The sequence below is a fragment of the Rhinopithecus roxellana genome, chromosome 19, assembly GCF_007565055.1.
Source record: "Rhinopithecus roxellana isolate Shanxi Qingling chromosome 19, ASM756505v1, whole genome shotgun sequence".
Lineage (NCBI taxonomy): Eukaryota > Metazoa > Chordata > Mammalia > Primates > Cercopithecidae > Rhinopithecus > Rhinopithecus roxellana.
Window position 1 is genome coordinate 70,047,211 of NC_044567.1, and position 18,905 is coordinate 70,066,115.

Genomic DNA, 18,905 nt, shown 5'->3' on the forward strand with positions numbered 1-18,905 from the left:
TACTCGGGAGGCTGAGGCAGGAGAATGGCGTCAACCAGGGAGGCGGAGCTTGCAGTGAGCCGAAATCGCGCCCCTGCACTCCAGCCTAGGCGACAGAGTGAGACTCCATCTCAAGAAAAATAAATAAATAAATAAAAAGATAGAATAATGTATTGCTGCATCCAAGGGCAGGAATGCCCTCAGACCCCCAGAGGGGAACAAGAATCAGAAAATGGGAACCAGGACTCTATGTTCCATTCTTGTGGTTTACTCTGCTCTGGGTTCCCGTAGTAGAATACGGCCTGCCAGTCTCGGTTTGGTGATCCCTGCCCTAGAAGAAAGTGCAAAGCAGAGAGAAAAAAAGTGAAGTTTAGGGTGGCTTGGCTGAGTGTTCAAGGTAAGTGGTGAGAGAGGAGCTGGGAAGATTGTTGAGGACCTTGGGGGCTGAGAGGTGCCTAGAGACAGAGTCAAGTCAGAGGGAGGAACTAGGGGCCAGGTCAGATAGTTTGGCCTTAGGAACTGAGCCCAGGAAAAATGTGGCTAAGCGTGAGTAGTGGAGGTGAAACTGTTGGACAAGGAGGATGGCATTAGGCCTCTGGCTAAGGCCCCTAATCTTCATCCCACAGGGGAACAGAACTTCATCAAGTCACTGATCAACTTTGATAAAGACAATATCTCAGATAAGGTTCTGAAGAAGATCGGGGCCTACTGCGCCCAGCCTGACTTCCAGCCTGATATCATCGGCCGTGTCTCCCTGGCTGCGAAGTCCCTCTGCATGTGGGTGCGGGCCATGGAGGTAAGGGCGTCTGGGCTGGGGCGGGGTGGTAAGGAGGGCAGGCCTGAGAGATGGGTGGATGCACAGACCCAGGTGGAAGGAGGGGATGTCTGGAGGTGAGGGGGTTGGTGGGTTGGTGGGCGACCCCCACAGCCTGACTGTCTCCCCGAAGCTGTACGGGCGGCTGTATCGGGTGGTGGAGCCCAAGCGGATCCGGATGAACGCTGCCTTGGCTCAGCTTCGGGAGAAGCAAGCCGCGCTTGCTGAGGCCCAGGAGAAGCTGCGGGAGGTGAGCCGATCGCCTGTCTTTTCCACGGAGGTCCCTCTCCCTGAGTTCTGGATTGCTTCATTAAGCATTTGTTTTTTCCCATCTAATTCTACCCCCCTTCCCCATGTCCTATACCATTCCAGTCCTGTCTCCTTCCCACTGTGTGCCCTGTTTAGACTGGGCTGCCTCTGGCTCAGAAAGCTAAGTTGATTGCAGAGGGTTATAAAGGCTCAGAGGCACTGTGACCCAGGAGCCCTTCCAAAGATTGGCTTGGGAGCTGGCGATCTCTGTCACACCCTTCGGAGTTGAGGCCTGAGATATTAACTGATGAAATCCGTGTGGCAAATTGGTCTTTGCCAGGGGGATGGGTCAAGAGTGTCTGTGTCGCTTCTGTGGACCAAGAACAATGTGAGAGTGTCTGTGCATATGTCGTGTGGGGACAGGCTCTCCCAGAGGCCAAGTGGGTTAGTTACCGTGAGAAGTCTGGGCAACCCAGGTGATCTCCTGCAAGATGCATGCATGAGGCTGGTTGCGGCGGCTCACGCCTGTAATCCCAGCACTTTGGGAGGCCAAGGTGGGTGGATCACCTGAGGTCACGAGTTCAAGACCAGCCTGGCCAACATGGTAAAACCCCATCTCTACTAAAAATGCAAAATTTAGCTGGTCATGGTGGCAGGCGCCTGCGATCCCAGCTACTTGGGAGGCTGAGCCAGGCGCGGTGGCTCAAGCCTGTAATCCCAGCACTTTGGGAGGCCGAGACGGGCGGATCACGAGGTCAGGAGATCGAGACCATCCTGGCTAACACGGTGAAACCCCATCTCTACTAAAAATACAAAAATTAGCCGGACATGGTGGCAAGCACCTATAATCCTAGCTACTGGGAGGCTGAGGCACGAGAATCACTTGAACCCGGGAGGTGGAGGTTGCAGTGAGCCAAGATCACACCACTGCACTCCAGCCTGGCGAGAGAGTGAGACAGTCTCAAAATAAATAAATAAATAAATAAATAAAGATACATGCATGAGTAACTCCTGAACCAGGCAGAATGGGCAAGTGCCATTATCAAAAGAATTCAAAATTCTTCCAGTTTATCATTTGATTTTTTACATGATTGATTTAATAATACTATACTATCCCCAAGGTAATACAGTTACATGGTTTGAAGTGTGAAAGGTACAAAGAAGTATCCAATAAGAAGTCTCCCCCCGCCCACCTTCTGTTCTCTAGCCACCAGCTTTCCTCTCTGAAAGCAGCCAGTATTACCGTCACCCAGGCTGGAGTGCAGTGGCGCAATCTCAGCTCACTGCAACCTCTGCCTCCTGGGTTCAGGCGATTCTCCTGCCTCAGCCTCCCGAGTCGCTGGGATTACAGGTGCCCGCCACCACGCCCGGCTGATTTTTGTATTTTTAGTAGAGACAGGGTTTTGCCATGTTGGCCAGGCGGGTCTCGAACTCCTGACCTCAGGTAATCTGCCAGCCTCAGCCTCTCAAAGTGCTGGGATTACAGGCTTGACCCGCCGCGCCCGGCCGGAACCTCACTATCTTATTTACCTGTGAGTCAAAGATTGTTCCTTATCAGTATATAAAGAGTCTCTGCTTTCTTTTTACCACTGCATGATATTCCAATAGGTAGCTACAGGGACACCATCGTTTATTTAACTGTTACCCTTTTGAGACACCCACTGTCTCCAGTCTTTTGATCTTCGCTTGCCCTGTAACTTTGTTGGTGCTATCTTTATATAGAAATTTAAAATATTTATATAATTGAAACTGGCCATATAATTTCAAACTGTTTTACCTAAAACCAACTTTGAAAAATGTCCAGGTTCGACCTCCACAGATCAGATGAGGAGCCTGAGGCTAGTGACATCAAGGGCTCACTGGCTCGTCACCGACAGAGCTGGGCTAGATCCCGGGTTTCCTGACTTCATGCCACTCTGCCCATGGCTCATCCCTGTTTTTTCCTGCTGTGGGCATCTTTACTATCAAAAGTTAAGCTGCCCGTGAGGCCTCTTCGGTGCGGGGAACTCACCCAGGTCGGGTGAACGGGCTTCTCTCTGCACCTGCTCCTCCACGGTTCCATTCCTGCTACCACTGCCACCTTCCAACCTCTCACAAAACTTTACTCTTTTACTCTCTTTTCCCAAGAGCGAAGAATCACAGGTCTGGCAATCCATTTGGAAAGGTTTTTCACCTAGATGAATCATATCCTGGGCTAAAAAATTAGGGGTGGTTCCTTACATACATGAAATATGGGACATCTGGGGTGCACTGCCAACAATGTCATTCATTAAACAAGCATTTATAGCACACCCAGTGTTAGGTCTTCTGGTGGAGGGTCCACACCCAAACTTGAGAACCCCCAAATGATAAGAGAAAGCAGATAGGGAACAAACGTTTATCCTTTTTTATGGACAAAGGCTGTGAAATGTACAAGCCAAATGCACCTTAAAAGAAGAAAGAAAAAAGAAGAAGAAAGAAGAAAAGAAGAAGAGGAAGAGGAAGAGGAAGAGGAAGAGGAAGAGAAGAAGAAGAAGAAGAAGAAGAAGAAGAAGAAGAAGAAGAAGAAGAAGAAGAAGAAGAAGAAGAAGAAAGGAGGAGGAGGAGGAGGAGGAGGAGAAGGAGGAAGAAGCACTTATGTATTTATTTTTAGAGATGGGGTCTTGCTATATTACCCAGGCTGGTCTTGGTCTTGAACTCCCATCTCAGTCTCACAAGTTGCTGGGATTACAGGTGTGAGCCACCATGCCCCCAAATGTACCTTCCTTTCCTTCTTTCTTTTCCTTCCCTCTTTTCCTTCCCTTCCTTCCTTCCTTCCTTTTCTTCTTTCTTTTCTTTCTTTCTCTCTTCTTTTCTTTTTTTTTTTTTTGAGACAGAGTCTCGCTCTGTCGCCCAGGCTGGAGTGCAGTGGCTGGATGTCAGCTCACTGCAAGCTCCGCCTCCTGGGTTTAAGCCATTCTCCTGCCTCAGCCTCCCGAGTAGCTGGGACTACAGGTGCCCGCCACCTCGTCCAACTTTTTTGTATTTTTTGTATTTTTTAGTAGAAACGGGGTTTCACCATGTTAGCCAGGATGGTCTTGATCTCCTGACCTCATGATCCGCCCGTCTCGGCCTCCCAAAGTGCTGGGATTACAGGCTCTTTTTTTGTTTTTTGAGACAGGATCTCACTCTGTCACCCAGACTAGAGTGCAGTGGTGCAATCACGACTCACTGCAGCCCCAACTTCCTGGGCTCTGGTGATCCTCCCACCCAAGCCTCCCGAGTAGCTGGGCCTACAGGCACACTCCACCATTCCTGGTTAATTTTTTGTATTTTTTGTAGAGACAGGGTTTCACCATGTTGCCCAGTCTGGTCTTGAACTCCTGGGCTCAAGTAATCCTCCTGCCTTGGCCTCCCAAGTTGCTAGGATTACAAGGGTAAACCACCCCACCTGGCCCAAATATACCCTTTTTGTTTTGTTTTGTTTTTGAGACCTTGTCTCGCTCTATCACCCAGGCTGGAGTGCAGTGGCGCGATCCTGGCTCGCTGTAACTTCTGACTCCCAGATTCAAGTGATTCTCCTTCCTCAGCCTCCCGAGTAGCTGGGATTACAGGTGTCTGCCACCACGCCCGGCTAATTTTTGTATTTTTAATAGAGATGGGGTTTCAGCAGGTTGGCCAGGCTGGTCTTGAACTTCTGACCTCATCTGATCTGCCCACCTCAGCCTCCCAAAGTGCTGAGATTACAGGTTGAGCCACCACGCCCACCCCTAAACGTACCTTTTAATAGAACTTCACAACTAGGCACTGTGCTGATACCTGGGCCCTGCCCCAGGTCAATTAAGTAAGAATCCCTGGCAGAGCCTAAGGATCAGCATTTTAAAAGCTTTCCTGTCAGAGCCTACCAGAGGTGGGAACGCTTATGCATAGTACTGAGGCTCAGATCTGAAAAGAGGCTCAGAGCCCAATTATGTTGCAGATCAGAAAAAAATTTTGACTACATAGCTTTAGCCATTACTTACTTGTCAGCTAGTTCTGATATACAACAAGGGTCACAAACCAGTGGCGTAGATAGGGCCCCAGAAGGCTTTGAAATGGGTCAGAACAGAATCTTAATATATTTCAAGGCAACTGTATCCCCAAGTCTGAATATTCCCATTTTTTCCTATTTTGCATTCCAAATTATGTCTTAATTTACTTCAGGGCAACTGTATCCCCAAGGTAGAACATTCACATTTTTTTCCTATTTTGCATTCCAAATTATGCCTAGTCACATTGTCCAACATAACATATCAGAGGCCATACAGTTCAATTAAATGACAGCATTAAAACACTTCAATAATAACCATACACAGAAATTCCACAAATTTGAATATAACCCCCAGGGAGAAATTAAATTTCAAAGATTAAATAAATCCCTTGGTAAACTAAAGTCCAAAGAAATGGAAATTCGAAATCAAGTAATCTTGCTTTTGTGAGTTAAAAATCTAGAATTCAACCTTCTGAAGTTAAAGTCCCCAAATCATCCTCCCCACCTTCCTGTTCTGCTCAGTCTCAGCTGAGGGGTTATCTCAGTTCATTTGGGCTCCTATAGCAAAATACTGGGTAATTTATAAATAACAGACATTGATATCTTACAGTTCTGAAGGCTGGAAAGTCTAAAATCAAGGTGCAAGTACATTCGGTGTCTGGTAGGGCCAGTTCCTCATAGATGATGCTTATGTGTGTCTTCACGTAACAGAAGGGACAAACAAGCTCTCTTGGGCTTCTTTTACTAGGGCACTAATCCCATTCCTGAGGGCCCCACCCCCATGACCTAATCACCTCCCAGATGCCCCACCTCACAACACCGATGCACTGGGGATTAAGTTCGAAAATGAATTTGAGGCCGGGCGTGGTGGCTCAAGCCTGTAATCCCAGCACTTTGGAAGCCCGAGATGGGCGGATCACGAGGTCAGGAGATTGAGACCATCCTGGCTAACACGGTGAAACCCTGTCTCTACTAAAAAAATACAAAAAATTAGCCGGGCGTGGTGGCGGGCGCCTGTAGTCCCAGCTACTCGGGAGGCTGAGGCAGGAGAATGGCGTGAACCCAGGAGGCGGAGCTCGCAGTGAGCAGAGATCCGGCCACTGCACTCCACCCTGGGCGAAAGAGCGAGACTCCGTCTCAAAAAAAAAAAAAAAAAAGAAAATGAATTTGAGTGAGACGTGAACATTTGGACTGTAGCGGGGTGGGGGTTCTCTGGGTAGATCAGTTTTCTTAAGCTGGGCTGTCTCCCCCTGGAAAAGGATGTTGTTCCTCAGGACCTCAGAGGCTGTATTAGTTCAGAATGAAGTCTCTCATGAGCATTATTTGAGATTAAAATAGAATTCAAAGGTCTTAATAAGGCATGCACAGCTTGCAGATAAAATTATGTTGCCAAAATTCTGGTTATTACTGTTGCCAGAGACCACAGAAGAAACCCAATAGCATTTGAGGCAATTAGGATACATGGAGAAAATCTTGGTTTTAGCTCCACCAAAATGTCAGTTATCTGGAACTATAACTTGTGCACTTAAATTTAACTAGGAGAAATCTTTAGCAATAGATTAATATAAGAGATACAATCCAACCATCAAGCATTTACTGGATCGGGGGTTATAAATCCACATATGTATCCCTTCTTCTCTTAGGGGGTTGATCGTGGTAAAATACATATAAAATATGTCATTATAACCATTTTAAAGTGCACAATTCAGGCTGGACTTGGTGGCTTATGCCTGTAATCCTAGCTCTTTGGGAGGCAGGGGCCGGGGGATTGCTTGAGCCTAGAAGTTCAAGATCAGCCTGGGCAACATAGAGAGACTTTGTCTCCATAAAATACAAAAAAATTAGCCGGACACAGTGGCGCACACCTGTAGTTCCAGCTACATGGAAGAAGGCTGAGGTGGGAGGATCACTTGAGCCCAGAAGGTTGAGAGTGCAGTGAGCTATGATTATGCCACTGTCCTCCAGCCTGGGCAACAGAGCAAAATCCTGCCTCAAAAAATAAAGATAAAAATAAAGCCAGGTGCGGTGGCTCACGCCTGGAATCCTAGCACTTTGGGAGGCTGAGGCAGGCAGATCACTCAAGGTCAGGAGTTTGAGATCAGCCTGGCCAACATGGTGAAACCCTGTCTCTACTTAAAAAAAAAAAAAAAAAAAAAAATTGCTGGGCGTGGTGGTAGGCACCTGTAATCCTAGGTACTTGGGAGGCTGAGGCAGGAGAATCGCTTGAACCTGGGAGATGGAGGCTACAGTGAGCTGAGATTGCGCCATTGCACTCCAGCCTGGGTGACAAGAGTGAGATTCTGTCAAAAAAAAAAAAAAAAAGAAAGAAAGAAATAGCCTAAAATGATACACCAGGCAGCAGCACTATAGACTATGCTTGTATATGTATAGAATACCTCTGGAAGGAGAGTCAAGAAACAGGTAACACTGGCTGCCTCTAAAGAAGGAACCTGGCTGAGTGGGGAACAGGGTTAGAAGGAAGACTTTTCATACCCTCACGCCCTTGGGCCTTTTGAATTTTTGATAGCTATTCAAAAATTCACAAAGTAAACAAAATTTAAAGGAACAAGAAATAACAGTGTGAAGATGTGCTTATGCCTGTACATGAATAACTTTTTTCTTTTGTAGTTTTTTTTTTTTTTTGCGAGGGGTAGAGACAGGGTCTTGCAGTGCTGCCAGGGGTCTCAAACTCCTGACCTCAAGCAGTCCTCCCGCCTCTGTCTCCCAGAGTGCTGGGATTACAGGCGTGAGCCGCCATGCCTGGCCTTGTACACGGATATTTATTACAGCATTGTTAATAGCAGAATGTTGGAAAAACACAAATGTGTATCCGTAGGAGACTTGTTACATAAATCATAGTTCAATCTCACACAAGAGTATTTTGCAGCTGCTGAAAACAATGAGGCAGCTTACAAGAACTGATTTGGAAACAAGCAAAAAAAAAATAGTCAAGTACAAACAGTGTTATAGCACATAACCACTGATTAAAAATTCATTTATTCAGGGCGGGCACAGTGGCTCATGCCTGTAATTCCAGCACTTTGGGAGGTTGATGCGGGTGGATCACTGGAGGTCAGGAGTTTGAGACCAGCCTGGCCAACTTGTTAAAACCCTGTCTCTACTAAAAATACAAAAATTAGCTGGGCATGGTGGCGCACACCTGTAATCCCAGCTACTTGGAAGGCTGAGGCAGGAGAATAGCTTGAACCTGGGAGGTGGAGGTTGCAGTGAGCCAAGATGGTGCCACTGCACTCCAACCTGGGCGAGAGTGGGAGACTCTGTCTTTAAAAAAAAAAAAAAAAAAAAAAAAAAAATATATATATATATATATATATATATATATATTCAAAAAAATATGTGAGTGCTGGGCATTATTTTAGGTCTAAGGATTCAGTGGTGAAGAAGTCCCTGCCTTCACTGTGCTTATGTTTTCTTTATATATAAACAATTCTGTACATGGACTATTCTAGAAAACTACACGGGAAACTAGGGCAGGGTCTGGGACCAGGCTCAGGAATGGCAGGAAGACTTCCCCTTCACCATATGCACTTTTGTTCCTTTTGGATTTTGATTTATGTAAATAGATTCACTATTCAAAAAAAAAAAATCACAGGTAGTAAAAATTATTTTCTGAGATATGACCAAGATTTTATTAGGTGTAATAATAGTGTTGTAGTTATGCAGAAAAATGTCCTTATTATTATACTTTTAGAAATGTGTTATGAAGTATTTAGGCTTGAGATTTCATGAGTTTTAAATTTACTTTAAGATGCTTTGGCAAAAAACAAGTAGATGAAATATATATAGCAAAACGCTAACTGTGAAATCTAGCTGATGGGTGTTTCTAGGTTTAAAACTTTTCATAATAATTTTTAAAAATTTAAAGCTCCAAAGAGATGAGCATACTTTAAAAATAGAGGCATACGCATATTTTTCAGAGATATGGAAGTAACAACCAGCATAAATAAAAAGAAAAGTGGTTAAAAAGTAGTTTGCCATGGTTGGGCACAGTGGCTCACGCCTGTAATCCCAGTACTTTGGGAGGCCGAGGCCAGAGGATCACCTGAGGTCAGGAGTTTGAGACCAGCCTGGCCAACATGGTGAACCCCACCTCTACTAGAAACACAAAAATTGGCCAGGTGTGGTGGTACGCACCTGTAATCCCAGCTACTCAGGAGGCTGAGGCAGGAGAATTGCTTAAACTCAGGAGGCAGAGGTTGCAGTGAGCCAAGATTGTGCCATTGCACTCTGGCCTAGGTGACAAGAACGAGACTCTGTCTCAAAATAAACAAACAAACAAAGTCGTTTGCCTCAGAGGAAGAAGTCTGGCTGTGGGAAAGATGGTCTAGATGCTACTTTTCCTGTAACCTCTTTTACGTCATTTAGGTTTTAACCTCGTGCATGTATTTCTCTTCTTTTCTTTTCTTTTTTTTTTTTGAGGAAAAAAAAAGAGAGAGAGATTGGCCAGGCTGGTCTCGAACTCCTGACCTCGTGATCTGCCTGCCTCGGCCTCCCAAAGTGCTGGGATTACAGCCATGAGCCACCAGACCCAGCCACATGTATTTCTTGTATAAGAAATAAACAATGACAATACTAGCACTGCACATAAAATAAATGATGAAACAGAACTGTCTATAAAAAAAAACTGTCTATAAAAAAAAACTGTTGACGAGTTGATGGGTGCAGCACACCAACATGGCACAAGTATACATATGTAACACACCTGCACGTTGTGCACATGTACTCTAGAACTTAAAGTATAATAATAAAAAAAAAACTGTCTATAAAAAAATAAGAGAAATGAACAAAACAAAATGAAAAGAACTATCGAGCAGCCTGGATACCTCCCTATTGACAAATCTCCACGGGAAGTGAAATTACAATCAGAATGTTGGTGATGAGGGCAGGCCCGGCTGGATCACATGATCCTGGTGACTGGCAGGTGTTGGAGCAAAGACCCCTGAAGCATCGGCTGGCTCAGGGTTAGACCCGACACCCACGTGTGGGGTTGGGGCGCAACCCCCGCTGGCTTGTGAGGCCCCAGCAAATGTTCCTCTGAGTGGGCAGATGACCACGTGCCTCCTGAGTGACACCTTCTTTCTTTAGGTGTTAATGGTGTCTATCAGGTCACTACCAAGGCTGAACCTATAAGCCATTGTGTCCTTGGAAGGTGACACTTTATTTTTACTTGTTTTTATTTTATCGGGCAGCCCCCAGAATCACAGCAGATTCAGAGACTCCCTGGAAGGTGACACTTTGAATCTCCACCTTTTTTTTTTTTTCTTGAGATGGAGTCTTGCTCTGTCACCAGGCTGGAGTAGAGTGGCGCGATCTCGGCTCACCGCAACCTCCGCCTCCTGGGTTCAAGCGATTCTTCTGCCTCAGCCTCCCGAGTAGCCGGGACTACGGGCGCCTGCCACCATGCCTGGCTAATTTTTGTATTTTTTTTTTGAGACGGAGTCTCGCTCTGTTGCCCAGGCTGGAGTGCAGTGGCCGGATCTCAGCTCACTGCAAGCTCTGCCTCCTGGGTTTACGCCATTCTCCTGTCTCAGCCTCCCGAGTAGCTGGGACTACAGGCACCCGCCACCTCGCCCGGCTAGTTTTTTGTATTTTTTAGTAGAGACGGGGTTTCACCGTGTTCGCCAGGATGGTCTCTATCTCCTGACCTCGTGATCCGCCCGTCTTGGCCTCCCAAAATGCTGGGATTACAGGCGTGAGCCGCCGCGCCTGGCCTAATTTTTGTATTTGTAATAGAGACAGGGTTTCACCATAGTGGTCAGGGTGGTCTCGAACTCCTGACTTCGTGATCTGCCTGCCTTGGCCTCCCAAAGTGCTGGGATTACAGGCGTGAGCCATCGCACCTGGCCCTCCACGTTGTTTTAAAGAATATTTTTTGGAGAGTGATCTCTCCCATTTCCAAGTGCTTGGGCCAGGTAAGGCTTGCTTGCTGTGTGCCTCACACCATGCCACAGCCCACATCACCCTTACCCACAGCAACCCTGGCGAGGCTCCGAAAGGTTGAAACTTACCAGAATCACTCAGTTAAAGCAGAGCTACTTCTACTTTGTAGTAGTGGAACTATTTCCACGATCGTGGGCTGCCTTTCCCAGTGAGGTGGCAGCAGGAAAGGGAACATGTATCACGTAAATGCTATGTGTAACCCCCCACCCCATATTCCTCATGATGAAGAGGACAGTGATACAGTCTGTATCCAGGCACAACTGCTGTTGGCCGGTCAGATATACATACAGGATCATACCCATATACAGGATCTTGGGACAAGGCTCTATCAGTTCTCTCCTTCAGATTTCAGTGAATATATATATATATATTCATTCCAACCTCAACAGAGTCCACAGGTGGCAATGACTTGAGAGGGGTTTCTTTAGTATACAAAGCTCTGCCCAGGCCTCCATCTTTAGTGTGGGACCTTGGACTTGGTCCTTTGTCTTTTTATTTTTGTTCTTATTTTCTATTTTTGAATAGAGGTGGGGGTCTCACCATGTCGCTCAGGCTGGTCTCAAGCTCCTGGCCTCAAGTGATCCTTCTGCCTTGCCTTGCCAAAGTATTGGGATTACAGGCATGAGCCACCACACCCAGCCAGCCCTTTGTCTCGAATGGAGTCTCCCTCTAACAGCTCTTGGGTTCATTTCTCCCTTTTTCTTCCTTTTTCAAGGTTCCACCTTAGGTATGGCCTCTGGCATGGAGTGGCAGTCATTTATGTGCTGTCTGGACTTCACTTGCCAATCTATCTTGTGTGGCTGTTTGTTTGTTGGTTTGAGACAGTTTCTCTCTTGTTGCCCAGGCTGGAGTGCAATGGCACGATCTCGGCTCACCCCAACCTCTGCCTCCCGGGTTCAAGCGATTCTCCTGTCTCAGTCTCCCGAGTAGCTGGGACTATACGCATGCGCCACCACACCCAGCTAATTTTGTATTTTTAGTAGAGACGGGGTTTCTCCATGTGGATCAGGCTAGTGTCGAACTCCTAACTTCAGGTGATCCGCCTGCCTCAGCCTCCCAAAGTGCTGGGATTACAGGCGTGAGCCACCTGCCTCTTGTGTGGTTTTATTATGCTTTAAGAGATCTCTGCCCCCTACCCAGCTACCCAGAAACTACCAAGTAGTTTCTGGTTTCTAGGAAAGGGTGGTGGAAGGAAGGGGAAGAAAATTCACCTCATCACATGTATTTTATCTCAATTTACTCTTCACGACAACCCTATAGGGTAGGTATTCTTTTACAACATGAGGGAACTGAGGCTCAAAGAGATTAATTTAACAAAGCTACAAAATGGCAGAGTCATGATGTGAACGAGAACCATCTGGCTGCAAGCCCTGTGTTTGATGCGCTATACTCCAATCTCTCCCAGGTAGCTGAGAAACTGGAGATGTTGAAGAAACAGTACGACGAGAAGCTGGCACAGAAGGAGGAGCTTCGCAAGAAATCTGAAGAGATGGAGCTGAAGCTGGAGCGAGCCGGGATGCTGGTGTCGGGGTTGGCAGGCGAGAAGGCCAGATGGGAGGAGACAGTCCAGGTGAGATCGACTATACCCCCTGGTGTCCTTTCCCTCTGCTCACCGCTTCCAAGAGACCCATCCCTTTTAGCTTGAGGGGCAGTCAGGGAAAACCGGGACACCTGGGTATAGGGAACTCTAAGAACTGAGGTGTGGGAGCTCTTCCCCTCCCCTTGCACACCTTTGGTGAGAGTAATGGAAGGAAAGGCTTTTTGCACCATTAGGGATCTGCTTCAGTGTTTGGATAGGGCTGTGAAGCACACACAAGGACTCGATGTAGCCCACCGACCAGAGAGAAAACAGACATGGCACATCTTGTTTCTGCCCTCAGTGAGCTCCTGGCTTTGCAAAAGGGTTGGGCCTTATCACCAGAATGTAAACATTGCCATTAGAGATAGAGAACTCGAAAGTAATTAGAACCAGGCTAGAGTTGTCAGGACGCAAAGGTTTAGGGGAAGGAAAGAACCTCTTTGAACTAGACAGTGTCCAGAGGAGCGTGCCTTCAAAAGCATTCCAAGAGTCTCCCAGAGTGCCGGGGCCCAGGCAGGCTTACCCTCCCTCCTGTCCGCCAGGGTCTGGAGGAGGACCTGGGCTACCTGGTAGGGGACTGTCTCCTGGCAGCTGCCTTCCTGTCCTACATGGGACCCTTCCTGACCAACTACCGGGATGAGATTGTCAACCAAATCTGGATCCGGAAGGTGAGATGGGGCTCAGGTATGATAAGCGAGCTCCGAAACCAGGGCTGGGGGCAGGACCTCTGGAAATATTAAGAGATACCGTGAAGATGCAGGGGCTGCTGGGCTCAGCTCTTCAAGTTAAAGCTTGGGGCTTTTCTCTCCTTAGATCTGGGAGCTTCAGGTTCCTTGCTCCCCTTCCTTTGCCATTGATAACTTCCTGTCCAATCCTACCAAAGTCCGGGACTGGAACATCCAAGGGTTGCCCTCAGATGCCTTCTCCACAGAGAACGGCATCATCGTCACCCGAGGCAACAGGTAAGGGTGCTGCTGGGCGTGGGGGCGGCACGGGAGAGACGGCCTCGCCTCTGACCTGTACTCCCCCTCCAGGTGGGCGCTGATGATCGACCCTCAGGCCCAGGCCCTGAAATGGATTAAGAACATGGAAGGAGGCCAGGTGTGAGGCTGGGGGGCCGGATTAGTCCCCCTCTTCCTGAGGCCCCACCTCTCCCGCAGTGTTCCTTTACCTTCCCCCTTGCTCTCTAGGGCCTGAAGATCATTGACCTGCAGATGAGCGATTACCTGCGAATCCTAGAAAACGCCATTCAGTTTGGATACCCTGTGCTACTTCAGAATGTGCAGGAATATCTGGACCCCACACTCAACCCCGTGCTCAACAAATCTGTAGCCCGAATCGGTCAGGACAAGTCCCCAAGACCAGCTGAGTGGGATGCTAGGGAGGGAAGGACTGGCTCTCTGACTGTCCTGTTCTTACCTGTCCCTCCGTTCAGACAGCCCTGGGCTGGGGCCTTAGGACAGGCCAAGTCACTGCCCCTGGATGCCGGTGGGGGACGGGTTAGCTGGTACCCGTCACATGGAGTCCTTGCCCCTGACCCTTCCGTGGATGCAGGTGGTCGGCTGTTGATGCGCATTGGCGATAAGGAGGTGGAGTACAATACCAGTTTCCGTTTCTACATCACCACCAAGCTCTCCAACCCCCACTACAGCCCAGAGACCTCAGCCAAGACCACCATCGTTAACTTTGCCGTTAAAGAACAGGTGGGTGCAGGCTGAGGTCCAGATTGAGCTAGGGTGAAGCAGGAAGAGTTGGGAAGGATTGAGAAAAGGGATAAGCTTGTGTTGGGCAGCTGAGGATGAGGGGTCTTTTGAGGTGGAAAGGGATGAGGAAGGTGAAGGTCAAAGGGATGAGAGCTAGCCGGGCGAGGTGGCGGGTGCCTGTAGTCCCAGCTACTCGGAGGCTGAGGCAGGAGAATGGCATAAACCCAGGAGGCGGAGCTTGCAGTGAGCTGAGAACCAGCCACTGCACTCCAGCCTGGGCGACAGAGCAAGACTCCGTCTCAAAAAATAAAAAAAAAAGGGGTGAGAGCCCCTCACTGTGAGTGCTGATGCCCCAGGGCCTGGAGGCCCAGCTGCTGGGCATTGTGGTGAGGAAGGAGCGGCCTGAGCTGGAGGAGCAGAAGGACTCACTGGTCATCAACATCGCGGCTGGCAAGAGGAAGCTCAAGGAGCTGGAGGATGAGATCCTGCGGTGAGGCCCTGCCTCCCCCTCCCACCGCCCCACAGGTCTACTCCCAGCCAGCCTCCACCCAGTCTACCCCAGGCACCACAGCATCCCAGGGAGCCTGGTCCCCCTAACCCCTTGCTCCATGTGCCTCTGGGCCTCCCCCTAGGCTGCTGAATGAGGCCACCGGCTCCCTGCTGGATGACGTGCAGCTGGTGAACACGCTACAGACCTCCAAGATCACGGCCACAGAGGTGACTGAACAGCTGGAGACCAGTGAGACCACAGAGATCAACATTGACTTGGCCCGGGAGGTAAGCTCCCGGCCCTCCAGCCCTGCCTCCCGCCAGCCATCCAAGATGCAACTCCATCATGGCGGCTCGAGACGCCTCCTTGCCTGAGCCCCTGCTCCCTGCCATGTCCCTCGGTGGCCCTGATTCCACTCCCCGCTGGCAGGCTTACCGCCCGTGTGCCCAGCGGGCATCAATCCTCTTCTTCGTGCTCAATGATATGGGCTGCATCGACCCCATGTACCAGTTCTCACTGGATGCCTACATCAGCCTCTTCATCCTCAGCATCGACAAGAGCCACCGCAGCAATAAGCTGGAGGACCGCATTGACTACCTGAATGACTACCACACCTATGCTGTCTACAGGTCTGAGGGTGCCCCCAGTATGCCCCAGCCCGGAGGCCGAGTGGCTGTGGTTCTTCTGGCCACTGCGCCTTCATGCTTTCCCATGCCGCGGATCTCAGCCTGCCGCTGTCCCTCGGCACACGTCCTCCCGGTAGCTCCTGGCTCCCATGGCTTAACCATCACCTGTGGGCCGACGATTCCCCATCTTCTGTCTGTAGCCCTCCCTTGAGCACTGGACTTGTCTACACAACTGTTGGCGATACCAGCACTGCCCAAATGTTAACGGGCAGGTAGCGCGCTGGCAATCTTGTGAAAATACCGGTTGGGATTTGGCAGGTCTGGGGTGGGGCCTGGGGTTCTGCAACTCCAACAAGCTCCCAGGGGCTGCCACTCCTCCTGGTCTGTGGATCACATTTGAGCAGCAAGGAACTGGACTTCTCTACCCTGACATCCCACAGACCCTTCAAGCTCAACTCGCTTCAGATCCAACTCATTCTCTTCCCTCTTCAGGGTCCTCATCCTTAGATGGCACCAACGCCCACAACCCAGTCACCCAAGCCAGAAATGGGGAGTTATCCTTTATTTTTTATAATTTTTATTTGTACAGACAGGGTCTCCCTATGTTGTTGCCCTGGCTTGTCTCCAACTCCTGAGCTCAAGGGATCCTTCTGCCATGGTCTCCCACGGTGTTGGGATTACAGGCGTGAGCCGCCATGCCTGGCAAAAACTGGGAGCTATCCTTGACTCTTCCCTTTCAAAGCAGTCACCAGGTTTTGTTCATGAATATTTCTGCAAACTGTTCCCTCCCCATCTTCCCACTGCTTGGCTGTACTTTAGTTCTGGCCCTGGTGATCCTTTTTTCTGAGTTGCACAATGGTCTCCTAGAGGTCCTCCTGCCTCTACCCACTCCCTCTCAACCTACCCTTCTGCATTGCCCACCTGAGCAAACCCGACCATGCTGCTTCCCGGGTCTGACTGCCAGTGGTTGGTTGCTTGATCCCGGTGGCTCACGAAAGCCCTCATGACCTGGCCTTCTCCTGCTTCAGCCTCACCTTTCCCACCTTGCACTGGGTGCCTGAGCATCCCTGACTGCCCTGCATGCTGTGCCCATCTCGTGCTTTTGCTGATGCTGTGACCTCTCTGCCTCTCCCATGTCACCGGAAAACTCTGCTGCACCTTGGAGCAGCTCCTCTCGGAAACCTCCCCTGAGTCCAGCAGGCAGGGACATCATAACCAATAGCTTCTCTGTCCTCTCCGAGACTGCAGCTTATTCATCTTTGTGTCTTCAGGACCTAGCCAAGTGCCTGGCAAGATAGTAGGGGAATAATGAATGTTCCGTTTTTTTAATGGAACTGAATGACTAATTATAAGTGAATGGCTGGGCACGTTGGCTCACTCCTGTAATCCCAGCACTTTGGGAGGCTGAGGTGGGCAGATCACCTGAGGTCAGGAGTTCAAGACCAGCCTGGCCAACATGGTAAAACCCTGTCTCTACTAAAAATACAAAAATTAGCCAGGCGTGGTGATGGACACCTGTAATCCCAGCTACTTGGGAGGGTGAGGCAGGAGAATTGCTTGAACCTGGGAGGCGGAGGCTGCAGTGAGCCGAGATCGTGCCATTGTACTCCAGCCTGGGTGACAAGAGTGAAACTCAGTCTCAAAAAGTAATAATAATAATAATAATAATAATAAGTGAACTCTGGGAAATTATTATCTCTAGGCCCCTGAGTCCTTGGCTGTTTCCAGGTTAGGATTAGAGGCTGGTGAGGTCCTCTGTGTGAGGCTGTGTGACAGTAGGATCATAGCATTCGTGTGGAGCATCAGCCCCCATTCCATCCTGCCCCTCCCTCCTCTCTGCCTTTCTCCCAGGTACACCTGCCGTACCCTTTTTGAACGTCACAAACTACTATTCAGTTTTCATATGTGTGCCAAAATATTGGAGACTTCTGGCAAGCTCAACATGGATGAATACAACTTCTTTCTACGTGGGGGTGTGGTGAGTTGGGCAGAGAGCACATCCCAGGATGGGATGGTCAAGGTTGGGGATGGTCAAGGTCAACTGTGTCAAGGACTCCAGACCCAGAGGGTCAGGCCCACGGCATCAGTGAGTGAGCTGAGAAAATCCAGGCCAGCATCAGGTGCATGGTGAGCTCCCTGGGGAGGTGACTCCTCCCCAGGGTGACTTGCTATGTGCCCCCTTGCACTCAGCACAGGCTGGGCTTTGTGGCATGTCTCACCTGTGACCCACAGATTAGCCTGATTTTGCCACTTTTTTTACTGCCTTTCAAGGCACTCCTTCCCCAGCCTGAGTTCCATGGTCGCCCTCACAATCTCTCCCTCACAGGCTCCTCAAGCCCCGTTTTCCTCCTCTCTCTGTCACATCTATCACTCTGGCTAGATCCAGCTCCTCTGCCCCTCTGTCCCTGCATGGCCCGTGCACTGAACATGGCCGGAGAAGAACACATCCACAGTGACTGAACTCGCTTTAAGTCCATGATCATGAACCCCAAGGAGGCCCTTAAGGCTTCTGGACAACCATGCTGCACTCTCCCGCCCTCCTAGACAACATTTTCTTTACTTTTCCCACCTTTACTTCCCACCTCTCATGCCAAACCCTCAACACAGCAACCAGAGAAGTCACACTCTGTCACTCAGGCTGGACTGCAGGGGCAGTGATCTTGGCTCACTGCAGCCTCGCCCTCCCGGGCTCAAGCCATCCTCCCACCTTAGCCTCTGGAATAGCTGGGACTACAGGCCTGTGCCACCACGCCTGGCTAATTTTTGTAGTTTTTGTAGAGGCGGCGTCCCACCATGTTGCCTAGGCTGATCTTGAACTCCTGGGCTCAAGTGATCCTCCCACCTCAGCCTCCCAAAGTGCTGGGATTATAGATGTGAACCACTTTGCCCAGGCCTGAGAGGTCCTTTTAAAGTGGATGCCATTGTGACTGGCTCCCCATGGCAGGTGCCACCTCCCACCACACAGCCCCCACTCCACTCCAGCCACGCAGGCCTCATTGCCCTCCCCAACCCCCCTGGCACGTCTCACCTCGGGGCCTTCGCATGGCTGTGCCTTCTGCTGGAAGCCTACTGCCCGGCGTGTGCACCTGGCCGTCTCTCATCTCCTTCAAACCTCACCTCAATGCGACCTTGATCTTCTTATTTATACTTCAAACTCCCCCTCAATACAACCAGTCTCCCTTACCCTCCTCAGAGTATCCTATTTTTCCATAGCACTGCCATCTTTGCTATACTAGATAATTTACTTATTTGTTACGTTTTTGGTTCATAATCTGCCCATGAGTTCACAATCCCATGTTAGAAAACAAAATCCCCAAGGGCAGAGATATTTTCCATTTTGCTCAGTAATGCATCCCAGTGACTAAAATGCATAGTTGGCAAACAATAAATGTTTGTTAAGAAGAATGAATAAGCGAGTGAGCGAATGAATGAGTAAACAGTTTGTGCTTCCGTGAAGGCGAGGCTACCAAGAAGTCATTAGGTTGGAGACATTATTACCAGGCAACCAGCAGAGGG

The 18,905-nt window shown here is 49.3% G+C and overlaps 1 protein-coding gene across 1 annotated transcript in view; it reads left to right on the forward strand.

The window, feature by feature from the left end:
- DNAH2 (dynein axonemal heavy chain 2) overlaps positions 1-18,905 on the forward strand; it is a 122,095-nt gene that overhangs the window by 91,468 nt on the left and 11,722 nt on the right. The window contains 12 exon segments of the mRNA XM_030923652.1: positions 606-775; positions 927-1,043; positions 12,397-12,561; positions 13,113-13,238; positions 13,384-13,532; positions 13,605-13,671; positions 13,761-13,911; positions 14,125-14,273; positions 14,630-14,763; positions 14,906-15,050; positions 15,193-15,392; positions 17,241-17,367. Coding sequence (XP_030779512.1) covers positions 606-775; positions 927-1,043; positions 12,397-12,561; positions 13,113-13,238; positions 13,384-13,532; positions 13,605-13,671; positions 13,761-13,911; positions 14,125-14,273; positions 14,630-14,763; positions 14,906-15,050; positions 15,193-15,392; positions 17,241-17,367 — 1,700 coding nt within the window.